The 22156-nt window shown below is 45.7% G+C and overlaps 1 protein-coding gene across 8 annotated transcripts in view; it reads right to left on the bottom strand.

Moving 5' to 3' along the window:
* The window catches only part of PPP2R5C (protein phosphatase 2 regulatory subunit B'gamma), a 121964-nt gene that overhangs the window by 35568 nt on the left and 64240 nt on the right, over positions 1-22156 (bottom strand). For all 8 annotated transcript variants that reach the window (XR_009355903.1, XM_059183132.1, XM_059183133.1 and 5 more), the window contains one exon: positions 12803-13002. Coding sequence is in view for 7 of the 8 variants with exons in the window: in XM_059183132.1 (XP_059039115.1) it covers positions 12803-13002 (200 nt within the window). In the remaining variant the exon portion in view is untranslated. The remainder of the gene's footprint in view (positions 1-12802; positions 13003-22156) is intronic.

Genomic DNA, 22156 nt, shown 5'->3' with positions numbered 1-22156 from the left:
CGAGCGCAGGCCGCGCGGGCGCCGATGTAAGCGCAGCGCCGCGGACAGAGGGAACAGCCAGAGCCGAGGACGACGTAAGTGCGGCGCGGCGGCCGGGTGGGCGGGGGCGGCCGGAGACGAGGACCACCCCGGTAAGCCACTTTCCCGGACAACGGGTCAGCAAGACTGGATACTCAGTTCCTCGTCTAAACCACACGGGTTCCTCCACCCCTGCACGTACTCTACTGTATTCGCACAACTATGTGTAGAGGTGAGGCCGCTGAGGCCGGGTCTCAGCTCCTCCGGAGCTCATCCTCCCACAGTCCGAAACACTAGGTTCTGAGAGTCCTGAAATGCATCGTGGGGGTGGGTAGGGTGCAGGGAAGTGGGGAGGGAGCCCATCGACATTATTTTTTTGATAGAAAACTGTGTTTGTAAAAGTCACAGTGTATCTGGAAAAAACAGCAGAAACCATACAACAGACCAGCTCAGCTGCGCTAGGATACAGAAACCAGAAATACAATTACAAGACAAACAGCACACCCTCTCCGCTAACAGCAACGTGATTAGGGAACAGAATGAACAGGAGCAGCCCAGGAACACAGTTCCAGAAGTGACCAGGGCCTGGGAACTCAATGCCCAGTTACAAGGCCCCAGTGGAGAGAGCATAAAAACCCTAATAAAGGGCACATTAGAATATCTGAATGGAAGAGACAGCGAGAGGGAACAGAAGCAGGGACAGTGGGACAGGGAGAAGCAGGCTTCCTGCCGAGCAGAGAGCCCGATGCAGGGCTCGATCTTAGGACTTTAGGATCATGACCTGAGCCAAAGGCAGATGCTTAATGACTGAGCCACCCAGGCGCCCCCCTAGTGGCAATCTTAAGAGAAAATCTAGGCCTTTCCTCATTTGTGAGGTTAGTTCAAGCCTGCTTTCAATGCTAGAGTCCAGGTGTCGCCCCGGGGACTGCATACGCACACAACAGGACAACAGACTTAAACTCAACAACACCAATACTCACATTGAAAGTAAGTAGTTTGCACACCCAACCAACCAACCAACCACTAGACACTGTCTGACTTAATAGAAAAATAACACTCAACTCCATGCTGTCTGCAACAAGCTCTCTTTAAATACAAGGAAACAAATTGATCAAAAGTAAAGGAAGGAAAAAGACATATCAGGTTCACATTAGTAAGAAGAGAGCTGAAATGTCTGTATCAATCAGACAGAGTAGGTTTTGGAGCAAATAAGATTACCAGGGATAAAGAGGGCCACTCTGTAATGATAAAGGAGTCAACTAATAAACACTAATATCTACTCTCTGAATAACATGATGTAAAACTTGACAGAACTGCCAGAAAAAAGAGGCAATAAACAATTAGAAAACAGAATATAAAGAGTCCTAATTACAATAGCACCAAAAGATGAAATATTTTACGAGCCTGAAAAAATACATGTAAGATCCGAATGCTGAAAGCCACAGAACGAATAATGCCAAAATGAAGACATACTATGTTCATGGACTAAAAGGTTCAACACTGCTAAGGTATCCACTCTCCCCAAATCTACATAGTAATGCAATCCCAATCAAACCCCCTGAAGGAGATTTTGTAAGTAACAAACCAATTCTAAAATGTATATGGAAAGGTACAAAAGCTAGATAGTCTAAGAACTTTAAGAAAGTAAAAACAAGATCAAAGCATTCACCCTACTTGACCCCAGAATTTATGAAGTGATGGTAATGAAGACCATATGGTACTGGGAGCAGATTCCTAATTAATGGAACAGAACAGAGTCCAGAAACAGACTCACAAATATGGTCAAATAACTTCTGACAAAGGTGCAAAAGCACTTCAAAGAATGATCAGTTTTCTCAACAAATGGAATACTTGGACATCCACATGCCAAAAAAAAATGAACCTCAGCCAAAATGAATCACAGACCTAGATGTGAGATGTAAAACTATAAAACCATAAAACTTTTAGGAAAAAAATCTTTTTTAAGCTCAGGTCAGGCAAAGACTTCTCAATATGAAACTGAAAAAAGCAGGGTCCATAAAAACAAATCACAAGTTAGACTTCACCTGATCTAAAACTCTGTAAAAGACATTCTCAGAATAAGTCCATTAGAGAAAGACAATTATCATAGGATATCTGATGTGAGGAATTTGAGTGGGAGGGTGGGGGGCCGTGGGGGTGGGAAAAATGAAACAAGATGGGACTGGGGAGGGAGACAAACCATAAGAGACTCTTAATCCCAGGAAACAGACTGAGGGTTGCTGGGCGGTAGGAGGGATGGGGTGGCTGGGTGATGGACATTGGGGGGAGTATGTGCTATGATGAGTGCTGTGAAATGTGTAAATAAGACTGATGATTTACAGACTCGAACCCCTGGGGCAAATAATACATTATATGTCAATAATTAAAAAAAAAAAAAAAGACCCTCTCAAAATAAAAAGACAAGCCAGATGGGGAGAAAACATTTACAAATCACCTAACTGGCAAAGTTTTGTATCTAGAACATATAAAGAAGTCTCAAGCTCAATAATAAGAAAACAAAAAACCCAATGAAAACATTGGCAAGTGATTTGAATAGACATGCCACCAAGGAAGACCTACAAATGACAACCACAGGAAAAAGTGCTCAGCATCATTAGTCATTAGGGAAATGCAAATCAGAACCAAAACGAGAGGGGCACCTGGCTGGCTCAGTCAGTGGAACATGAGACTCTTGATCCCAGGGTTGTGGGTTTGAGCCCTATGCTGGGTATAGAGATTAGTTAAAAATAAAACCATTTATTATTTTTAAAAACATTTTTTAAAAAAGATTTTATTTATTTATTTGACAGGCAGAGATCACAAGTACGCAGAGAGGCAGGCAGAGAGAGAGGAGGAAGCAGGCTCCCCGCTGAGCAGAGAGCCCGATGCGGGGCTCGATTCCAGGACCCTTCAATCATGACCTGAGCTGAAGGCAGAGGCCTTAACCCACTGAGCCACCCAGGAGCCCCCCAAATAAAATCATTAAAAAAAAAAAAGATTTATTTATTTGGGTGGGGGAGAGAAAGAGAGAGAGAAGAGGGGGCAGGGGCAGAGGGAGAGGGAAAGAGAGTCTGAAGCAGACTCCATTCGGAGCACAGAGTCCAAAGCTGGGCTTGATCTCACGACCTGAGCCGAAACCAAGAGTTGGATGCTCAACTGACTATGCCACCCGGGCACCCCCAAAACAAAATCCTTAAAAGAAAAAATGCCAAGCTGAGATAAAGGAGCTGAAGACCCTAAATGCTGACAACGGTGCGTCACAGCCTGCTGGGGGGTGCAGACAGCACACAGCTGCTTCGGAAAGCAGTTCGGAGAGTTAAACATAAAAGACGTGACCCACGAGTTCTGCCTTCCCCAGGCAAATGAAAACCTTTGTTCCAAACTTTGTTCCAAAACCTTGTTCCAAACTTGTACACGAAGATTTACAGCAGTTTTACTGCCCCAGATGGGAGCCTACCTTCAGCAGGGGATGGGCAAACTGGGGTACATCAACCTTGTGAGGCACTACTGGATGGTTACAAGGGATAGGCTGCTGGTGGATCTCAAACCCACCATGCACAATGAAGGAAGCCGGACCCCAAAGGCTGCATGTCACGTGAGCCCATCTACATGACCCTCTGGAGAAGGCAACGTGATAGACTGGGACAGATCCGTGGTGGCCGGGGACGACGGGGAGGAGAAGCCTTGACTACAAGGGGGGAGCAAAAGTAGCTTTTTTGGAGAGGGACGGAACTGTTCTCTATTTTTGATTATGGTGATGATTGTATGATTATACATATTTACCAAATCTCAGAGAACTCTGCTGTATGTAAACTAAGAATTTAATTTTATTTTTTTAAAAGATTTTATTTATTTACTTATTTGTCAGAGAGAGGGAGTGCAAGAGGGGGAAGCAGCAGCCAGAGGGAGAAGCAGGCTCCTGGTTGAACAAGGAGCCCGATGTGGGACTCAATCCCGGGACTCTGGGATCATGACCTGAGCCGAAGGCAGATGGCCGACTGACTGAGCCACCCCGGCGTCTAGTCTCACAAATTAAGAATTAACTTTAAAACATCCTATGGAAGGGTAATTCTTGGCTGTAAGTTCAGTTCATAATGCCCTTTGTGTCTCAGTGATTTCTCCACTGTGCCCCTAGATGAAAGACAGACCCTTCCACTTGGGAGCTTTAAAAACGCGCAGGTTTTGCTGAGGTGTAACTGACCTACCGTGACTGTGTTTTGAGTGTGGGTGCTAAGTGTAGGGTCTGATACATGTATGATGGGCATACGTCTGTGAAACCATCGCACAAGCAGGATAATGAACATAATCATTGCCACCCCCTCAAAGTTCTTAGAAGCCTTTTGAAGAAATAATACAAATAATACATCAGTTGGCTACAAGGGGGGATGGGTACAGGCAGGACTGGGGAGCCGGGGAGGAAGGAGAAGAATTAACTTTCACTTCCTATGCTTTTGTATTTATCTCACTTACTGAAAACAAACATGCCTTTCTTCTATAATTTAAAAACATCCAACAAAACAAAGGGAAGTTCTCCCAAAATAATTGGAACAAATCTCCAAGAAATGACTTACTGATATATAAAGTAGAAAACTCATTCTCTGGGTTTCAAAAAGCACCATATGTTTTCATCTCTTTCTAGCTCTCTGCTGATGTGCGTCTCTAACCCACATGTCTGTGACTTTGGCTAAACGAAAACAACGAAAACACACAAGGGGAATGCATGATTTAAATCCTCAGTGGAGAGAAATCTGTACACCACTTAAAGCCTCACTGGTTAATACACTATCTCCTTTATTCACAACATGTTTTCCTCTCCCATTTCCAAAATATCTTCACCCTTACAGCAAGCAGTGCTTCCCAGAACACACTGTAAATATCAGATGTAAAAATAGACAAAGGAGAGCGTCCGACGTCAACTCTGAAGTGAGCCCAAGACAATCACTCTGGGCCGTGGGCCGGACACCTCTCCCAAGGACCCCAGAATCACTGCTCTGCCCTTAACAGAAAACGCTGACTTGAACCCTAAGCATAAAAGAACAAACCTGTAAGGCACTATCCGGTCACTTACAAGCAGTACAGGTAAAAACAGTGGGGCGGATCTGTCTTCCCTGGAATCCCAGCATGCGTCCTGGCAGACCAGCACGACTGTTCACTGTATGTACAAGGCTCCGTGGGGGGGCCGTTTGAAGAAAACCTATTTACTGGTTTTTGATGATAATGTGGTACATGATCCTTATGAAAAGTAAAAATCACAAGAAATATGGTAAAATGGAAAAATCTGCATAAGCCACAGCATCCCAAAGCGGCTGCTGTTAACAGCTCACACTGTATTCCTCTGGAATATACGTTGTCTCCTGGGTGAGGGTGGGTGACAGGGTCAGGGATGATACTGTGTCTCATTCTCAGCTGTCCCCCGAACCCCGGATGCGGGCAGTTCCAGAGCCGTCCATCTGATGCAAAGTGCCTGGAGCCTCCCAGCTCCTCCTGCCTCTGATCTAACCAATTCCTTCTCTGATCCTCAGCGGGCATCACTACTACGCCTCGTTTTAATGTTTTTGTCTCTGCAGGAAGCTCCACACTGAATGGGCATCTACTGAGCTCACGGAAAGCACTGGCCAAACTTAGAAGAAGAAACGGGAAAGCAAAACCAGTCTATCCCTCCTGGGGATCTGCAGCCTAGGGAGGTCAGAGCTGCCAGTGGCTTCAGTGGGCAGTGCAGGAAGGCTGCTCGGAAGCGATTCTGAAACGTCTGCCGTGCTGAAGAACGACCTGGGGAACACGTGGGCACAGGGCTGGCAAGCAGCATTTCTGACAGGCACCCAGGGGGTGCCCATGCCGCAGCCTCTGAGCGGGGCTCTTCTGGAGAAGTGGTTCTCAAACTCGGGTCTTGGGACCCTTTGAAACTCCTAAAAATTGGGGCACCTGGGTGGCTCAGTGGGTTAAAGCCTCTGCCTTCATCTCAGGTCATGATCCCAGGGTCCTGGGATCGAGCCCCACATCCGGCTCCCTGCTCAGTGGGGAGCCTGCTTCCTCCTCTCTCTCTGCCTGCATCTCAGCCTACTTGTAATCTCTGCCTGTCAAATTAAAAAAAAAAAAAAAAAAAAAAAAAAAACTCCTAAAAATTACTGAGGACCCCAAAGAGCTTTTGCTTACGAGTCATTTCTGTTGATGTTGACTGTCTTAGAAATTAACTGGGAAACCCACCCCCATGAATCTATTAAAAAATAACAAGCCCACTGTCTCAATATAAATATATATTTATAGATATAAATATATATTATATATAAATAGAAAATGATTTTCAAAACAATTAGTAATTTCATTTTCTTTTTTTTTTTTTAAAGATTTTATTTATTTATTTGACAGCGAGAGACAGTGAGAGGCGTGGGAGAGGGAGACTGAGCCACCCAGGCGACCCGTGTCAGTTATTTCGCAAGATCTCCTATCACATAGGATACAGGTGACTCTCCTGAACAACTCATGGGTTAGAGGGGTTGACCCCCTGCACCGGTCTTCTGGCTCCCCCCAAAACTTAATTACTAATTAAGCCAATTGTTGACTGGAAGCCTTACTGATAACATAAATATTGATTAACACATATTTTGTGTGCTATATGTAGAATATACTATACTCTTGAAATAAGGTAATCTGGAGAAAAGAAAATGCTAAGAAAATCTTGAGAAAATACATTCATGGTACAGTATTGTGTGTACGTGTATATACACATACATATAAAATCTGGGGCGCCTGGGTGGCTCAGTCAGTTAAGCGTCTGCCTTTGGCTCTGGTCATGATTCCAGGGTCCTGGGATCAAGCCCCGCATCAGGCTGGACCTTCTTGGTTCAAACCTGTGTGGTTCAGAGGTCAACTGCACTTCCTAAAACAAATAAAAATTTAGGGAGAAGAGTGGCATTTTTTCCATTTTTGCTAATCTCTTTACTATCTGGCTTAATAGAAAAGAGCCGATTCCCATGTCTGCTTCTACATTCTGAGTGCTGGTTTGGTTCAAATACAGGAGGAAAACAATGTACTGTATGGTGACTAACACAACATAATTTAAAAAAAAAAAGAATGACAGAAAAGAGAAGAAAAAATGTCTTTTAGAGTTTGTAGTTGGAAAAGGGAGGAGTAATCAACAGCCCGTTTGGATAACATGGGCTTCTATGGTACTACATCCAAACTTGACCAACGGTGGTCTTTCTTATCAAGGAGGGGTCTCTGTGTCAAGATCCAATGGGGTGTCTTGCATTCTGAATGGCTCTCGGGCCCACAAATGATTATGGAACATTATTTATTGTGCATTTGGAAAACACTGGTTCCCTGGATTATGCAGACTCCTGGTGGGGCCTCATTTCGCCTGTTGGGTTCCTACCACCACTGACCTCAGCAGGAGAGCCTGGCCCTGGGAAGCTGATGGACACAAGTTCCAAAATTCAAATTTCCAAAATTCAAATTTTCACCCCAAAACTCAAACTCTGTCATGGACAACAAACACTGTCAGCTATTTCCCTTTAAGTGACCTTCTCTTTTTATTTTCGAGAAGATGCTCGCTAACATTCCTCTGAATAACCGGTCTGGCTTCGAGTGACGTCACGTCAACACAGTGTCTGTGGAAACAGTGGTTTTGCTACCAGCGTGTTGACTCTGAGAAAAATGCCAATGCCTGAAAAACAGATTAACTAGAGAATTGAATTGAAAAAACCAAACAGATGGCTGATTATATTTAAAAAATGACTGAAATGAAGAGATAATGGAGTTTATGTGATTCAGGCCTACAAGTCCCCATGCCTGGAGCTCCCCCGTGGCTACTGCTCCTTTTCATCCTTGTCTATCAGAAGTTTTTTTTTTTTTTTTTAAATTTGAAAATAAATTGGGGGGGGGGGGCGCCTGGGTGACTGGGTTAAACGTCTGCCTTTGGTTCAGGTCATGATCTCAGGGTCCTGGGATCAAGCCCCGAATCGGGCTCCCTGCTTGGTGGGAAGCCTGCTTCTCCTTCTCCCACTCCCCCTGCTAGTGCTCCCTCTCTCCCATCAAATAAATAAACACACACAGTGAAAACAGGGCCTGGCAGCCCCACTCCGGGTGAATACTCAAGAGACGTGCCCAAGGCAGCTTGGACACCAATGCTCACAGCGGCGTTACAACTGCCATGGAGTGGAAATGACCCAGATGCCCACCCACAGATGAATGGGTCCATCGAAACGTGGTACATGTCCATGCACGGAAATACTGCAGAGCAACAGAGAGAAGCAGTGACACAGGCTACGATCTGGATGAACCTTGGAAGCCTTACGCTAAGTGCAGGAAGACCACATACCTCAGAATTCTAGTTATACGGTACGTCCGGTGAGACACATCTATAGAGATGGGCAGTAGGTGAGTGGTTGCCAGAGGCTGGGGGTGACAGGTTAGGGAGCAACGGCAGTGACTATTCTTGGGTATGGGGCTTTTTAGGGGGTGAACGTGTTCTAAAAAAATGAGATGTGGGGGCGCCTGGGTGGCTCAGTGGGTTAAGGCCTCTGCTTTCGGCTCAGGTCATTATCCCAGGGTCCTGATATCGAGCCCCACATCAGGCCTGCTTGTGATCTCTCTCTCTTTTAAGTAAATAAATAAAATCTTTAAAATCTTAAAAAAAAATGAGATGTGATGATGGCTGCACATTCTGTAAATATACTAAAAATCATGGGCTTGTATATTATTATTATTTTTTAAGATTTTATTTATTTATTTGACAGACAGAGATCACAAGCAGGCAGAGAAGCAGGCAGAGAGAGGGGGAAGCAGGCTCCTCACTGACCAGAAAGCCCGATGGGGGGCTCGATCCCAGAACCCCGGGATCATGACCTGAGCCGAAGGCAGAGGCTTAACCCACAGAGCCACCCAGGCGCCCCTATTATTATTATTTTTAAGATTTTATTTATTTATTTGACAGAGATCAAAAGTAGGCAAAGAGGCAGGCAGAGAGAGAGAGAGGAGGAAGCAGGCTCCCTGCTGAGCAGACAGCCCGATGTGGGGTTTGATCCCAGGATGCTGGGATCATGACCTGAGCCGAAGGCAGAGGCTTTAACCCACTGAGCCACCCAGGTGCCCCTATTATTATTTTTAAAAGATTTTATTTATTTATTTGAGAGAGAGAAGATGAGAGGGGAGAAGGTCAGAGGGAGAAGCAGACTCCCCACGGAGCTGGGAGCCCCATGCGGGACTTGATTCCCCGACTCTCGGATCATGACAGTTGCTTAACCAACTGCGCCACCCCTGGCGACCGACTCTACAAGATCTTTAACATCACTAAAAATATCAGAGAAACAAACAAGCAAATCAATGCATGTGTATTTTTGCTGGTACCCCAACAGCTGATTCTGCACACTCTTCCGATTAAAAATGGGATCTGCTCTTTTCGTTTAACTTGGGTCAACTTGGCCGCTGACTTACAAGCGGACCTCACATTCTGACCATCATTCTTCCAGTGTTTGCCATATTGCAGTGCTCAGATGTGGGCCCTCCAGAGTCTTGGATCCCGGAACGCAGCCACTGTCCTGTCTGAGCATCCACCACTACGCTGCTGCCAAAGCCACCACAAACCGTGTTCTGCGAAACATCGTGAGGTGAGCGGGACCCAGACAACGGTTAAGATCTGAATTCTACAGAAAGAAATGTTCTATGGTTGAACTTCCCTGCCCTCAGCTAAGAGTGAAAACCTCTGTGGGACAGAGAGTGAAAGTGAGCCAGAGCGAGGAAGAGCAGCGTTGCTGGTAACTGGGCTGGGGTGACGGCGCAGACAGAGACAAGTGCAAAGTTCACAGGAAGTACTGCTCCTCCGAACTCACAGAGCAGCTGTAAAATACCAAAAAGACACCATCTTTCCGTTACTACTGCTTTCTTTTCAATGGCCCCAGACCCACTTTGCTATGTACATCGATTACGGTTTTCATCTCTTACATCTAATTCATCCATTACTTCCAACTGCTCAGTGCCCCCGCCACTACATATATCGGGGTGCACCCACGTCCCCGTCCTGCACACATTCCAGCTTCACTCCTTGGATCCCACCTGTGCGCCCCGCCTCTCCACCATCGCTTTCCGGACCGTGTATTTGAAATGGGTGAATTGCATGGTACCTGAGTTCTCTCTCAGGACATTTTAAAAGATTTTATTCATTTATCTGACAGAGAGAGACACAGAGAGCAGGGGGAGTGGGAGACGGAGAAGCAGGCTTCCTGCCAAGGAGGGAGCCTGATGCGGGGCTCAATCCCAGGACCCTGGGATCATGACCTGAGCTGAAGGCAGACACTTAATGACTGAGCCACCCAGGCACCCCATGGGCATTTGTTAAAAAGAAAAAAACCATAGGACAGTCCAGTCTGACAGGCAACATATTTAAAAGAAGTAGCAGAAGGAGTATAACATCTATAGAACTTCGGATTCTCCCAAGTAAGTGGAAATGCGTGTCTTTAAAAATGCCCTGATAACACGCACACCAACCATGCAATGCTCATGGGAGCTGGCTAAGTGCTGCCTCAGGGGTTAGCAAAGTGGGGGCATCTGGAGGGAACCGCAAAGGGGTCCCCATCTCTTCAACCTGCTGCACCGGGTCCAGGCACTGCTTGGGGTGAAGGCCGCTCGAGTTCTGCACCTACAATCTCCCTCTCCCAGGGCCAGAAACCACTGCCATCATCCCCACTATACTCTTTCTTCTTTTTGCCTGTCCCTGTGAAAAGGAAAGCTCTAGGAGGGCAGAAGTACCATCCACTACTCTTATTTCCTCCCCTAACAAAGTTCTTGGCCCACAGCGGACGCTCACTCAATGAGGGTCTCTAAGTGTTTTAGGGGATCCTGTGCAACAATCCAAAGACCAACGTGAATTTTGGGGGAGGGGACAAAGTGAAGACAGCAGGAAGAGAACCCAGTTAGGACACAACTGTAACAGGGAGAAAGTTAACGATTATCTAACCTAAAAAAAAGTTCCAGGGCTTTTAGCATCCTGAGGAGTTTAGGTAACGTGCGCCTGCTGTGTCAACTCGAGGGCAGTGATCCGAGCAGCAGGGCGGGCCCCGGTGCAGGGCTGGCCTCTGACCCAAACCAGGCCAACCATGGCCTCATGCTCTGCAGACTCTTCCCTCCTTAACAATGGAAATACCTTCCAATCAAGTGATATAATACATAACAAACTGATGTGCTTATAAATTAAAACATATTCATAAATGGGTTTAATTTAAAGATAAAATAAATTTAATATATAATAAAGAAGCATTGAAAATAAGAGGGGAGGGGTGCCTGGGTGGCTCAGTTGTTAAGCGTCTGCCTTTGGCTCAAGTCATGATCCCAGGGTCCTGGGATCGAGCCCCAGTCAGGCTCCCTTTCCTCTCCCTCCCTCTGCCCCCGCACCTCATGCTCTCTCTCAAATAAGTAAATAAAATCTTTAAAAAAAAGGCGGGGGGGGGGGGAGGGAATATATGACTCAAGGAGCAGTGATTTTTCAATCACTTTACAAGAAAATAAAGTTACATCCCTCCTCTGCACCATAAAAGAAAACAAAATTCCAGGAGGGTTATAAAATGTATTGTGAATGATAAAATTATGAAGGAGTTAGAAGTATTAGATTGTTCTTTGAGATTCTGGCATTTGGGAGGCCTTCCAAAGTAAATAAGAGCTGAAATTAAGCAGTGAAAAAAGAGAGTTTCCCATTTTTCTTAGTCTGAACGGGAAAAGCGCAGGACACTCATCACGTGGTCTGGGGAGGGGACCCACGTGGCCCTCGCAGCCTCGGCCTGGCCACACATCGGTAAATTCTCAACTCTGAGTTAACAACAAATTAAAATAATCAAGTTGATCTGAACTTCTGACACAACAGACTGTGAAAACTACAAAAAGGTACATTACTTTCAAATTCTTTACCCAAAGCAACATATGAAAGTGAGAAATAAACGTATTTCGGGTCATGAGACTAGTCAATTCTGAAACATATAGCTGAGGGGGAAAAAATCTGCAACTTAAGGAGTTCAATGAAAATCAGGATATAAAATTTTATATTAAGTAGCAAGGACTCCCCTTATAACCAGGGAGTTCTCATTTCAAAGGTGGAAAAAACACCAACAATTCCCAAAACACTCCACAGAAAATGAATTCAGGGTCCAACAGTATGAGCTCCAAATGGGATCCTGCAGCGGGTCTAGAGACAGGCTGCCGAGTAGGAGCCGGCAGAGGACTGAGCTTTGGAGCTGAATGAAACCGACCATGAACCAAGCACAGAATGACAGAGGCCGTCAGCCAATCAGGGCGGCCTGTCCTGACACTGGCATTGATTGGAGGCCGCTGGCTAGTTAGGGCGGCCTGTCCCGATACTGGCATTGACAGTGGAGGCCACTAGGCAGTCAGGGCGGCCTGTCCCAACACAAGCTTGGTCCCATCACTATTTTAACTCTGCCCCATCATTCCAATTTTCCTGCACATGTACAGGCAATGAATGTTTACTTTTAAACTATAATCGGCACCATTACATTAAAGAGGGTGTGAAAATAACTGGGAATTCCAAGGTACCTAACCCTGGGTGTTCAGGGAGTTAAAGGAGTTAACACACACAGGGCACTCGGACTGGACCCTGAAGGTACCGGTTTCTCTCACTGTCACCACTCGGACACCAGACACATTCCAAAGATTGTCATTCTTCCAGTACGAACACACGAGGACTGTTTTGAGGGGGGAGTTGTATTAGGCCCCACCAGCTCAGCTGACGCGAAGGATACCAGGGCCCTGGTGGTGAGTCAGGGCTGGGACAATCACTTACCATATGGACTACTTCTGGGTAAATGGGCTCTGTGATCACATTCCGGTTATGGGTGATATATTCTACCATTTCACTTAAAGCAGCTCGTTTTACTTCCTTCCACTTCAGGTCGCTGAGTGGATCGGAAACGAAGTCGAAGAGGACACAACACTGACGTAACTTCTGGATAAAAAGCTTCTCTTGATCGGCAGGAGGAACATCTGAAAAGCAGAAAGCAAAGGATATTGATCGCAAAGATGCTTAACCCCAAATTACTGTGAAACCCTTTTAAGCCTTCTACTACTTTTATTTTGAATTAATAGATTCAAGATGAGAGACAGGGTAGGGACGGAGAGAGGTCAAACATTCTCCAAACAGAAAAACAAAAGCAGCTCGTCACTGCTCAGCTCATATGCGTCTTAGTATATAATTTTTATACTATTTACTCTCTAAACCACATTGAGAGGACGGTTCAAGATAAGCCCTCTCAATGCATTCGTGCACTCCACAAGTATCCTCTGAGCGCCAGTTATCACAGACTAGTGTTGTGCTGGGCAAGGAGCGAGGGCCAAGCCAAAGCCCCTGTCTGGGGTGGGGTGGGGGGGCAGACCTTCCCACCAGTGACACCTGCAGGAACAGGCAAGGTGAGCTGAGTGACAGGGGAAGGGCACGTGGGTGTCCCTTGGCTCGATGGCAAACACAGAGCTAGCGGCATCGGTCTGCAAACACATGGAGTCAACACCCCAGCGTGCCACGAAACATGTTTCGTTCCTCATTCTGGGCCACGGTTCAACACATAGCACGTAGGATGCCTGGTGATATTCATGAGGATAGCAGTAGAAAAACAGCACAGATAGTAAGCAACAACACTCACTTGACTCGGTGAGTGCTTGTCTGGGCCAGGGCCATACTAGAAGCTTTATCCACATTTACACATTTATTTTTCCCCCACGTAATCCTTACCACGACACAACAGAGATAAGAAACAAGTCTAGAGGGAAATCTTGGGGCTGAACAGGGAAGGAGCCCTGCACGATCTTCCAGTGCTCTGGGAAGTGTGGAAAACCACCTGCCAGTCTGACAGCTGCCCTGGCGGCGAGGAGCGGGGCGGTGACGCGAGCCCACAGGATTTAGTGATACATACACTAAAACGGGTCCAACACTGGCAAAATGTCGCCGAAGATTTGCAAACCCAGTGAACCAGTATTTTCTTTCTTTATTTTTTTTTTTTTTCTTAAAGATTTTATTTATTTATTTATTTGACAGAGAGAGAGAGAGAGAGAGAGAGAGAAGAGAAGTCACAAGTAGGCAGACAGAGACAGAGAGGGGAAGCAGGCTCCCTGCTGAGCAGAGAGCCCGACACGGGGCTCGATCCCAGGACCCTGAGATCATGACCTGAGCTGAAGGCAGAGGCTTATTAACCCACCGAGCCACCCAGGCGCCTCTGAACCAGTATTTTCAAAGTGATCAATAAATCGTGTTACAGTATCGTTCAAGGGCAAGTGAACCACTTGAGTGAAAGTCAGTCCACTGGATTTTAATGGAATAAAATGTACGGACAGCGGGTTCCAAGGTTTCACAATCCACACTGCGTGTTCCTTCAAGAAGCTGCCGTTTAAGTTCTGGTGTCACATTGAGAAAATGTCCCTAACCATCTGAAAAGGCTGTTAAGATACTCTCCTTTCCCCAAACATGCGTCTTCGTACACGTGAACCCAAACATGCGGCACCAGAGCGAATGCAGCAGCAGGCGGGAGAACCCAGACACGAGAGAGATCTGCACCAACATGAAACAACGCCGCTCTCTAAGTTTGTCTTTGTTTCGTAAAATATGGCTCTCTTCATAAAAAACATTATTTCTGTGAACATGTCATTGCCTTTTTTTTTTTAAACGATAAGAAGTGAATCTTTCTTTCTCTCTCTCTCTCTCTTTTTTAAGATTTTATTTATTTGTCAGAGAGAGAGAAAGCTCACAAGCAGGGGGAGCAGCAGGTTGAGACAGAAGCAGGCTCCCCGCTGAGCAAGGAGCTCCATGTGGGACTGGATCCCTGGACCCTGGGATCATGACATGAGCCAAAGGCAAACACTTAACCGACTGAGCCACCCAGGCGCCCCTTGGCTTATTATTCTTTATTTTAGTATATGTGCTGCCAAAGTGATAAATATAATAAAAATACACTTTATTTTTCTGCTTTAATTTGGAATAGGTTCAATATTGGAAGGTAAGCCCACATACACGAAAGCTCCTACATAATTTTTAGGAGTATGAAGGGGTCCTGAGCCCAGAGACCTGCTGTCCCCCCATCCACCTGCACCCCAGTGAGCACCCCTGTGCCCTTGGGCTTTCCTGCTTTCAGTCGCTCATGTCGTCACCCTCTTCACAGAGAGGGTCCCTCCCTGCTCAGAGTCCCTCTCCAAGGCCTGTCCTTCTGTCCTGGCTGGATGAGGCGCCGTGTTCTGAGCCAGCCGCTCAGGACCTGCTGTGGCTTGAAACACAGTCAGCGATCCTGCGTAGTATTTTTTTTGCTTCCCCACACCTGTTCCTTGAGGGCGGGGGCCAGGTGATTATGTTTTCTAGTTCTCCGCACCCCCCAATGCAAACAGCAGGCATGCAGACATTGCCACCTGAATGGACATATTTGGTGGGAAACTGTGGTTCCCACAGAAGCGGCACAGAGCAGGGCGAGGGAATCAGGAGACACTGCCCAAGGGACACTTAGGAAAGCGCAGGTTCGAACGTGATTTATCAACATTCTGAGTGCTCAGTGACCATGCAATCATTTTAAACAGTGACCATCTGTTTGGGTCCAACCTTTTCCAATGAAAAGGTTTCCTTTTCTTTCTTTCTTTCTTTCTTTCTTTCTTTTTTTTTTTTTTTTATAGTACTTTTAAAATTTATTTGACAGAGATCACAAGTAGGCAGAAAGACAGGCAGAGAGAGAGGAGGAAGCAGGATCCCCGCTGAGCAGAGAGCCCGATGCGGGGCTCGATCCCAGGACCCTGGGATCATGACCTGAGCCGAAGGCAGAGGCTTAGCCCACTGAGCCCCCCAGGCGCCCCAAGGTTTCCTTTTCTGAACTACTTCCTCGCTTGACTTCCATCCTCTCTCCACGCTACCCTTCATTCACCCTCCTGTTTGCCAGGATCACTTAATGTGCTCAGTCTGTCATCATGGCTTGTATGTTTGGACCCTACCTGCATTCTCGTGTTCTGGACTCCAGGAAGCAAAGAAGCCTGTGTTTGCCGCCAAGAGACACCTGATGACGACCGAGAGAGATGCCGGGAGCTCAGACTGCGTGCCCGAGGCCACCATGCCATTAAGTGGCGGGGCACACGTAGGACACTCTACTCTACTCTAGAGTAAGGGCATGCTGGGGTCACTTGGGGTGCTGCTACATCCCACATACATCGAAGCTCCCAAAAGCATGGTTCACTTTAATGCAGTGTGAGAACGGACATTCAGAATAAAGACAGAGTTGTCACCAAAAACACTAAAACAAGTCTGCTCCAATTAAGAAAGAAGAGCAGAGGGGGCCTGGGTGGCTCAGTCGTTAAGCCTCTGCCTTTGGCTCAGGTTTTGATCCTGGGATCCTGGGATCCAGCCCTGCGCTGGGCTTCCCGCTGAGTGGGGAGTCTGCTTCCCCCTCTATGCCTCCCCCAGTGCCTGCTCAATCTCTGTTAAGTAAATAAAGGCAACAAAATTTCAACTTTTTGGAAATTGTGTCAATTCTTCCAGGGTACAAAACAGCTAAGGTGTCATGGTACTATTTTCATTTACAGTTTACCAAAAAAGTCTGTGACTATAATCTCATGAACTGTATCTTTTTGAAAACTCATTTGTTTATTTTCATAACTTCACGGTTTAAGAGTTTTAAAAACCTTTTAAATTAGCACTGCTAATCTCGAAAGAACAAGGTATGCGTCGCATGAGCTGGGCCGAACTTGACTCTCCTCCCCTGATTATCCATGTAACATGAGCAGAACATTACAAAACCAACCAGACCCCGAGGTGCTGGTACATTACATTTCTGTATTCCAAACGCAAGACCCCCGCACTCTTAGTAAGCCACCGCCCTGCATTTGACCCAAACCTTACAATTACTTTCATGAAGCAGAATAAAAAAAATGGGCTCTGAATTCTGCCCATGAGGGACAGTGGCTTACTTTCCTTTTAAATTGCAGACAGACTACTAACACGGACAGATGTGTTTCAGAACGCGTGGAAGAAGCCTTGATCCCAACAGGGACTAACAGCTAAGCTGCACCAGGAGATAAAACTCAGTAGCAGCCTGTGGGTGCTGCCAGGAACCCCAGTGAGGGACTCTTCAACTGCGGCGGGGGGGGGGGGGAATTAAGAAGTCCACCTGCCCAGGACAAGCCCAGCCCTACACTGAAACTGCTAAGAGCAAGAGGGAAATTAAAGAGAAGATCACAGTTCTGGCAGAGGACATTCTTTATTATTACTTCTTAAGTTAAGAACTGTTACATTTTGCACACATAGTATCACAAACACCTTGGGTCTATATAAACCTTTCAGGTACCCCCCTGACCCCCATTCTCATGACTCTGGTTATTGTGCACTTGGGACAATTCTCAGTTATTTCACAGTAAATCTTGAAGGATACCCAGCAGCAAGATGTAGGGTCACAGCCATGCCGAACCGGGAGAGCAGCAAAGGACACCAGCCCATGAGAAACAGCACAAACCGCGCAGGGAGACGACCGTGTCTTTCTTTTAAAAATGTACGCAGTGAAAGGAAGCCAGTCATCTGTGACAGACAGAGCCGCTCCGTGAAGGTCGCCATCAGCGCAGGGTGAACGCGCCCCATTTTAGTTTCACACGCACTCCTGGCCCCCCTGTGACAGAGGCAGCGTGCCTCCACCTGCCCCACCAGAGCAGCCACAGAGGGGGCAGAGCTCCCAGGTGCCTCCACCTTCTTCTTGTAATCCACACGCAGTCTACAAGCCACACACCAGACACTGAGGCTGCTCTGGGTCCTCAGTCTGGAGACCACTGCAGGCTTTCCCCAGGGAGCCCTAAATGGCTAACCGCATTCCCAGCCAGCCTCATCAGAGTGTTTTTATAGTTTTATAGTTTTCTCTTAAAATGTGCCATATATTTTTTAGATTTATTCTTAGGTAGTTACATTCTGATGTCACTGTGAACAGTATCTTTAAAAAAATTTAACTGCTGCTGCGACACACACACGATGATTTTGGGGACTACTTCTGTATGTAGCTACCCCTGCTTACCTCTTATGAATCCTGACATGATTGTGTGTGTATCTTTTCTGTGAATACCATCCTCTCCCTTGTAAGGACTGACGGTGCTCTTTCTCTTGCCTGAGCAAAGTGCCAGGATGTGGCGGGACCAGCTCCTTTTGCTTCTCCAAGCTCAGAGGGAAGCTCCTACCAGATCCCACGGGGCTGGACGAGTGCCAGGTGCGCGCGGACTCTGTGGGTAACATCAACCTGATGAAGAACCTGGCCGGTAGATTCAGTGCTGTCTCAACCCTACCCCATCAGGACTTTTACAGAACGGAGGTGCATGGATCTCGAATGCACAGGAAAGACCCTCTTGGAGAAGAATGGGGCAGGGGCAACCCGCTGTTCCAGAAATAAGTAGACTTACTTAAACCTTTATTAACAAAAACAGCCAAGCCACAGCGAACAGAGGTCAAGAAACAGGCATGCGCATATATGGAGCCTTGATTTACAATAAAACTGTATTCCAGAACAGCAAAGAAAAGTCAGCTTTTCCAATATAAGACACTGGGACAACCAGGTACCCAGGGACAGAGGGAAGGGAGGGAGGGAGGGAGGAACTGGATCCCATCATACGTAAAAATAAAACAGAAGCTCCTGCTGGGTTATGACTTAAGTTTGAAAGATAAAACTCTAATGCGTTAAGAAAATAATACAGAAGAGTATCTGATGTCAAGAAAGTGGAGGGTTTTATTTTTGTTTTTTGTTTTTTTGAGTATAGCCGACACAATGTGGCATTAGTTTCAGGTGTACAACAGTGGTTCAACAACTCGATACTCTATGCTGTGATCCTAAGTGTGGTCACCATCTGTCACCACGCGACACTACTTGATACTACTGATTATATTCCCTACGCCCTATCTTTGTTTCCCATGGCACGTTCATGCCATAACTGGGAGCCTGTATCTCCCATTCCCCTTCACCCATTTTTAAAAGATTTTATTTTATTTCAGAGAGAGCGAGAGAGAGAGAGAGCACGAGCGTGTATGTGAGCAGGGGGAGGGGCAGAAGGAGATGGGGAGAGAATCCCAAGCAGACTCCGTTCTGAGTGTGGAGCCTGACGCGGGGCTTGGTCTCACAACCCTGAGATCATGATCTGAGCTGAAACCAAGAGTTGGAGGTGACCAGGCGCCCCCCCCCCCCACTTTGTCCATCTTCCCGCCCTCTCCCCTCTGGAAACCATCAGTTTGCTCTATTTACAGGTCTCAGTCTGCTTCTGGTTTTGTTCTTGAGATTCCACAGTATCTGTCTTTCTCGGACTGACTCATCTTACTTAGCATTACACCCTCTAGCTCCATCCGTGCTGCTGCAAATCGCACGATCACATCCTTTTCCCACCGAGTAACGTTCCATTGCACGTGTGCGCGCCACATCTCCTGCATCCGCTCATCTATCGACGCATAATCCTGGCTACTGGAATTGATGCTGCAATGAACACAGAAACGCATTTCTATCTTTTTGAATTACTGTTTTCATTTTTTGGTGTAAATACTCACCAGTGGGATACCGAATCTTAACAGTGTTCGTCTTTTTCTTTCTTTCTTTTTTTTGAAGAAGTTCCATACTGTTTTTCACAGTGACTACACCAATTTACATTTGCACCGACAGTGCACGAGGGTTCCTTTTTCTCCGCATCTGCCACCACTTGTTATTTCTTGTCTTTTTGATTCTAGCTGTTCTGACAGGTGTAAGGTGGTATCTTATTGTGGTTTTCATTTGCATTTCCCTGATGATGAGTGATGTTGAGCGTCTTTCCATGTGTCTTCTGGCCATCTGTATGTCTTTGAAAAAATGTCCATTCAGGCCCTCTGCCTATTTTGTAATCCGATTATTTGTGGCTTTTTTGATGTTGGGTTGTATAAACTCTTTATATATTTCATATATTAACCCCTTACAAGATATATAATTTGCAAGTAACTTCTTCCATTTAGTGGGTTGCTGACTGTCCTTTGCTGTGCAAAACTTTTAAATTTTTTTTTTTTAAAGATTTTATTTATTTATTTGACAGAGAGAGATCACAAGTAGGCAGAGAGGCAGGCAGAGAGAGAGAGGAGGAAGCAGGCTTCCTGCTGAGCAGAGAGCCCGATGTGGGACTCGATCCCAGGACCCTGAGATCATGACCTGAGCCGAAGGCAGTGGCTTAACCCACTGAGCCACCCAGGCGCCCAAAACTTTTTAATTTTGATGAAGTCAAAATTTTTGCTTTTGTTTCCCTTGCTTTAGGAGACATATCTAGAAAAAAGTTGCTACAGCCAATAACAGAACTACTGGCTGTTCTCTTCTAGCAGTTTTAAGGTTTCAGATCCTACATTTAGGTCTTTAATCCATTTGAGTTTTATCTTTGTGTTCTTGCACCTAGTTGAACAGCTTTCCCAGCACCACATATCAGACAGACTATCTTTCCCCCATGGTATATTCCTTGCCTCATCATAGACGGATCACGTAAGCATGGGTTTGTTTCTGGGTGCTCCATTCTGTTCCACCGTTCTCCGGGTCTATGTTAGCCACACTGTTTTGATTACTATACCTTTGTACCATAACTTGAAATCTAGAACTGTGATGCCTCCAGCTTTGTTCTTCTTTCTCAAGACTGCTTTAGGTATTCAGGGTTTTTTGTCGTGCCCTACAAATTTTTGCAATGTTTGTTTTAGTTCTGTGAAAAATGCATTGCTATTTTGATAGTGCACTGAATCTGTAGACTGCTTTGGGTAGTATAGACATTTTAACAATATTAATACTTCTAATCCATGAATATGGTATACCTTTCTATTTATTTGGTCATCTTCAATTCCCTTCATCAGTGTTTTACAGTTTTCAGAACACAGATCTTTCATGTCCTTGGTTTATTCCTAGGTATTTTTATTCTTTTTGATGCATTTTTGAATAGAATTTTTCTTAATTTCTCCTTCTTCTATAGAAATGCAACCAATTTCTGGGTATTAGTTTTGTGCAACTGATTCACTGTGCAAATTCACTGATTACTTCTAATAGTTTTTTTGGTGAGGTCTTTACCACATATAGTATTATGTCTTCTGCAAATGACATTTCATTTCTTCTAGAGGTGTCTGTCTGTTACGGCTAGAACTTCCAGTATCATGTTGAATAAAAGTGGCAAGAGTGGTCATCCATGTCTTTTAGAGGAAAAGCTACTAGTTTTTTACCATCGAGTATAATACTACCTGTGGGTTTTTTTTTACATACGGCTCTATTTTCAACTTTTTGAGGAATCTCCACACTGTTCTCCAGAATGGCAGCACCAGCCTGCATTCCCACCAACAGTGTAGGAGGTTCCCCTTTCTCCACATCCTCGCCAACATGTCATTTTCTGACTGGTGAATTTCAGCCATTCTGACTGGTGTGAGGTGGTATCTCATTGTGGTTTTGATGTATATTTCCCTGATGGTGAGTGATGTTCAGCACTTTTTCATGAGACTGCTGGCCATTTGGATGTCTTCTTTGCAGAAATGTCTGTTTGTTTCTTCTGCCCATTTTTTTTTTTTTTTTAAATTTTTTTTTAAGATTATTTATTTATTTATTTGTCAGTGATGGAGAGAGAGCGAGCAAGCACAGGCAGACAGAGAGGCAGGCAGAGGCAGAGGGAGAAGCAGGCTCCCCGCCAAGCAAGGAGCCCGATGTGGGACTCGATCCCAGGATGCCGGGATCATGACCTGAGCCGAAGGCAGCCGCTCAACCAACTGAGCCACCCAGGCGTCCCTCTTCTGCCCATTTTTTGATTGGATTATTTGTTCTTTGGATGTTGAGTTTGATAAGTTCTTTACAGATTTTGGATACTAGCCCTTTATCTGATATGTCCTTTGCGAATATCTTCTCCCATTTTGTCGGTTGTCTTTTGGTTTTGTCAACTGTTTCCTTTGCTGTGCAGAAGGTTTTGATCTTGACGAAGTCCCAATAGTTCATTTTTGCCCTTGCTTCCCTTGCCTTTGGCAATGTTTCTAGGAAGAAGTTGCTGCGGCTGAGGTCAAAGAGGTTGCCGCCTGTGTTCTCCTCAAGGATTTTGATGGATTCCTGTCTCACACTGAGGTCTTTTATCCATTTTGAGACTATTTTTGTGTGTGGTATAAGGAAATGGTTCACTTTCATTCTTCTGTATG

The sequence above is a fragment of the Mustela lutreola genome, chromosome 7 (genome assembly GCF_030435805.1).
Source record: "Mustela lutreola isolate mMusLut2 chromosome 7, mMusLut2.pri, whole genome shotgun sequence".
Classification (NCBI taxonomy): domain Eukaryota; kingdom Metazoa; phylum Chordata; class Mammalia; order Carnivora; family Mustelidae; genus Mustela; species Mustela lutreola.
This window is presented reverse-complemented; position numbering and strand designations above follow the sequence as displayed.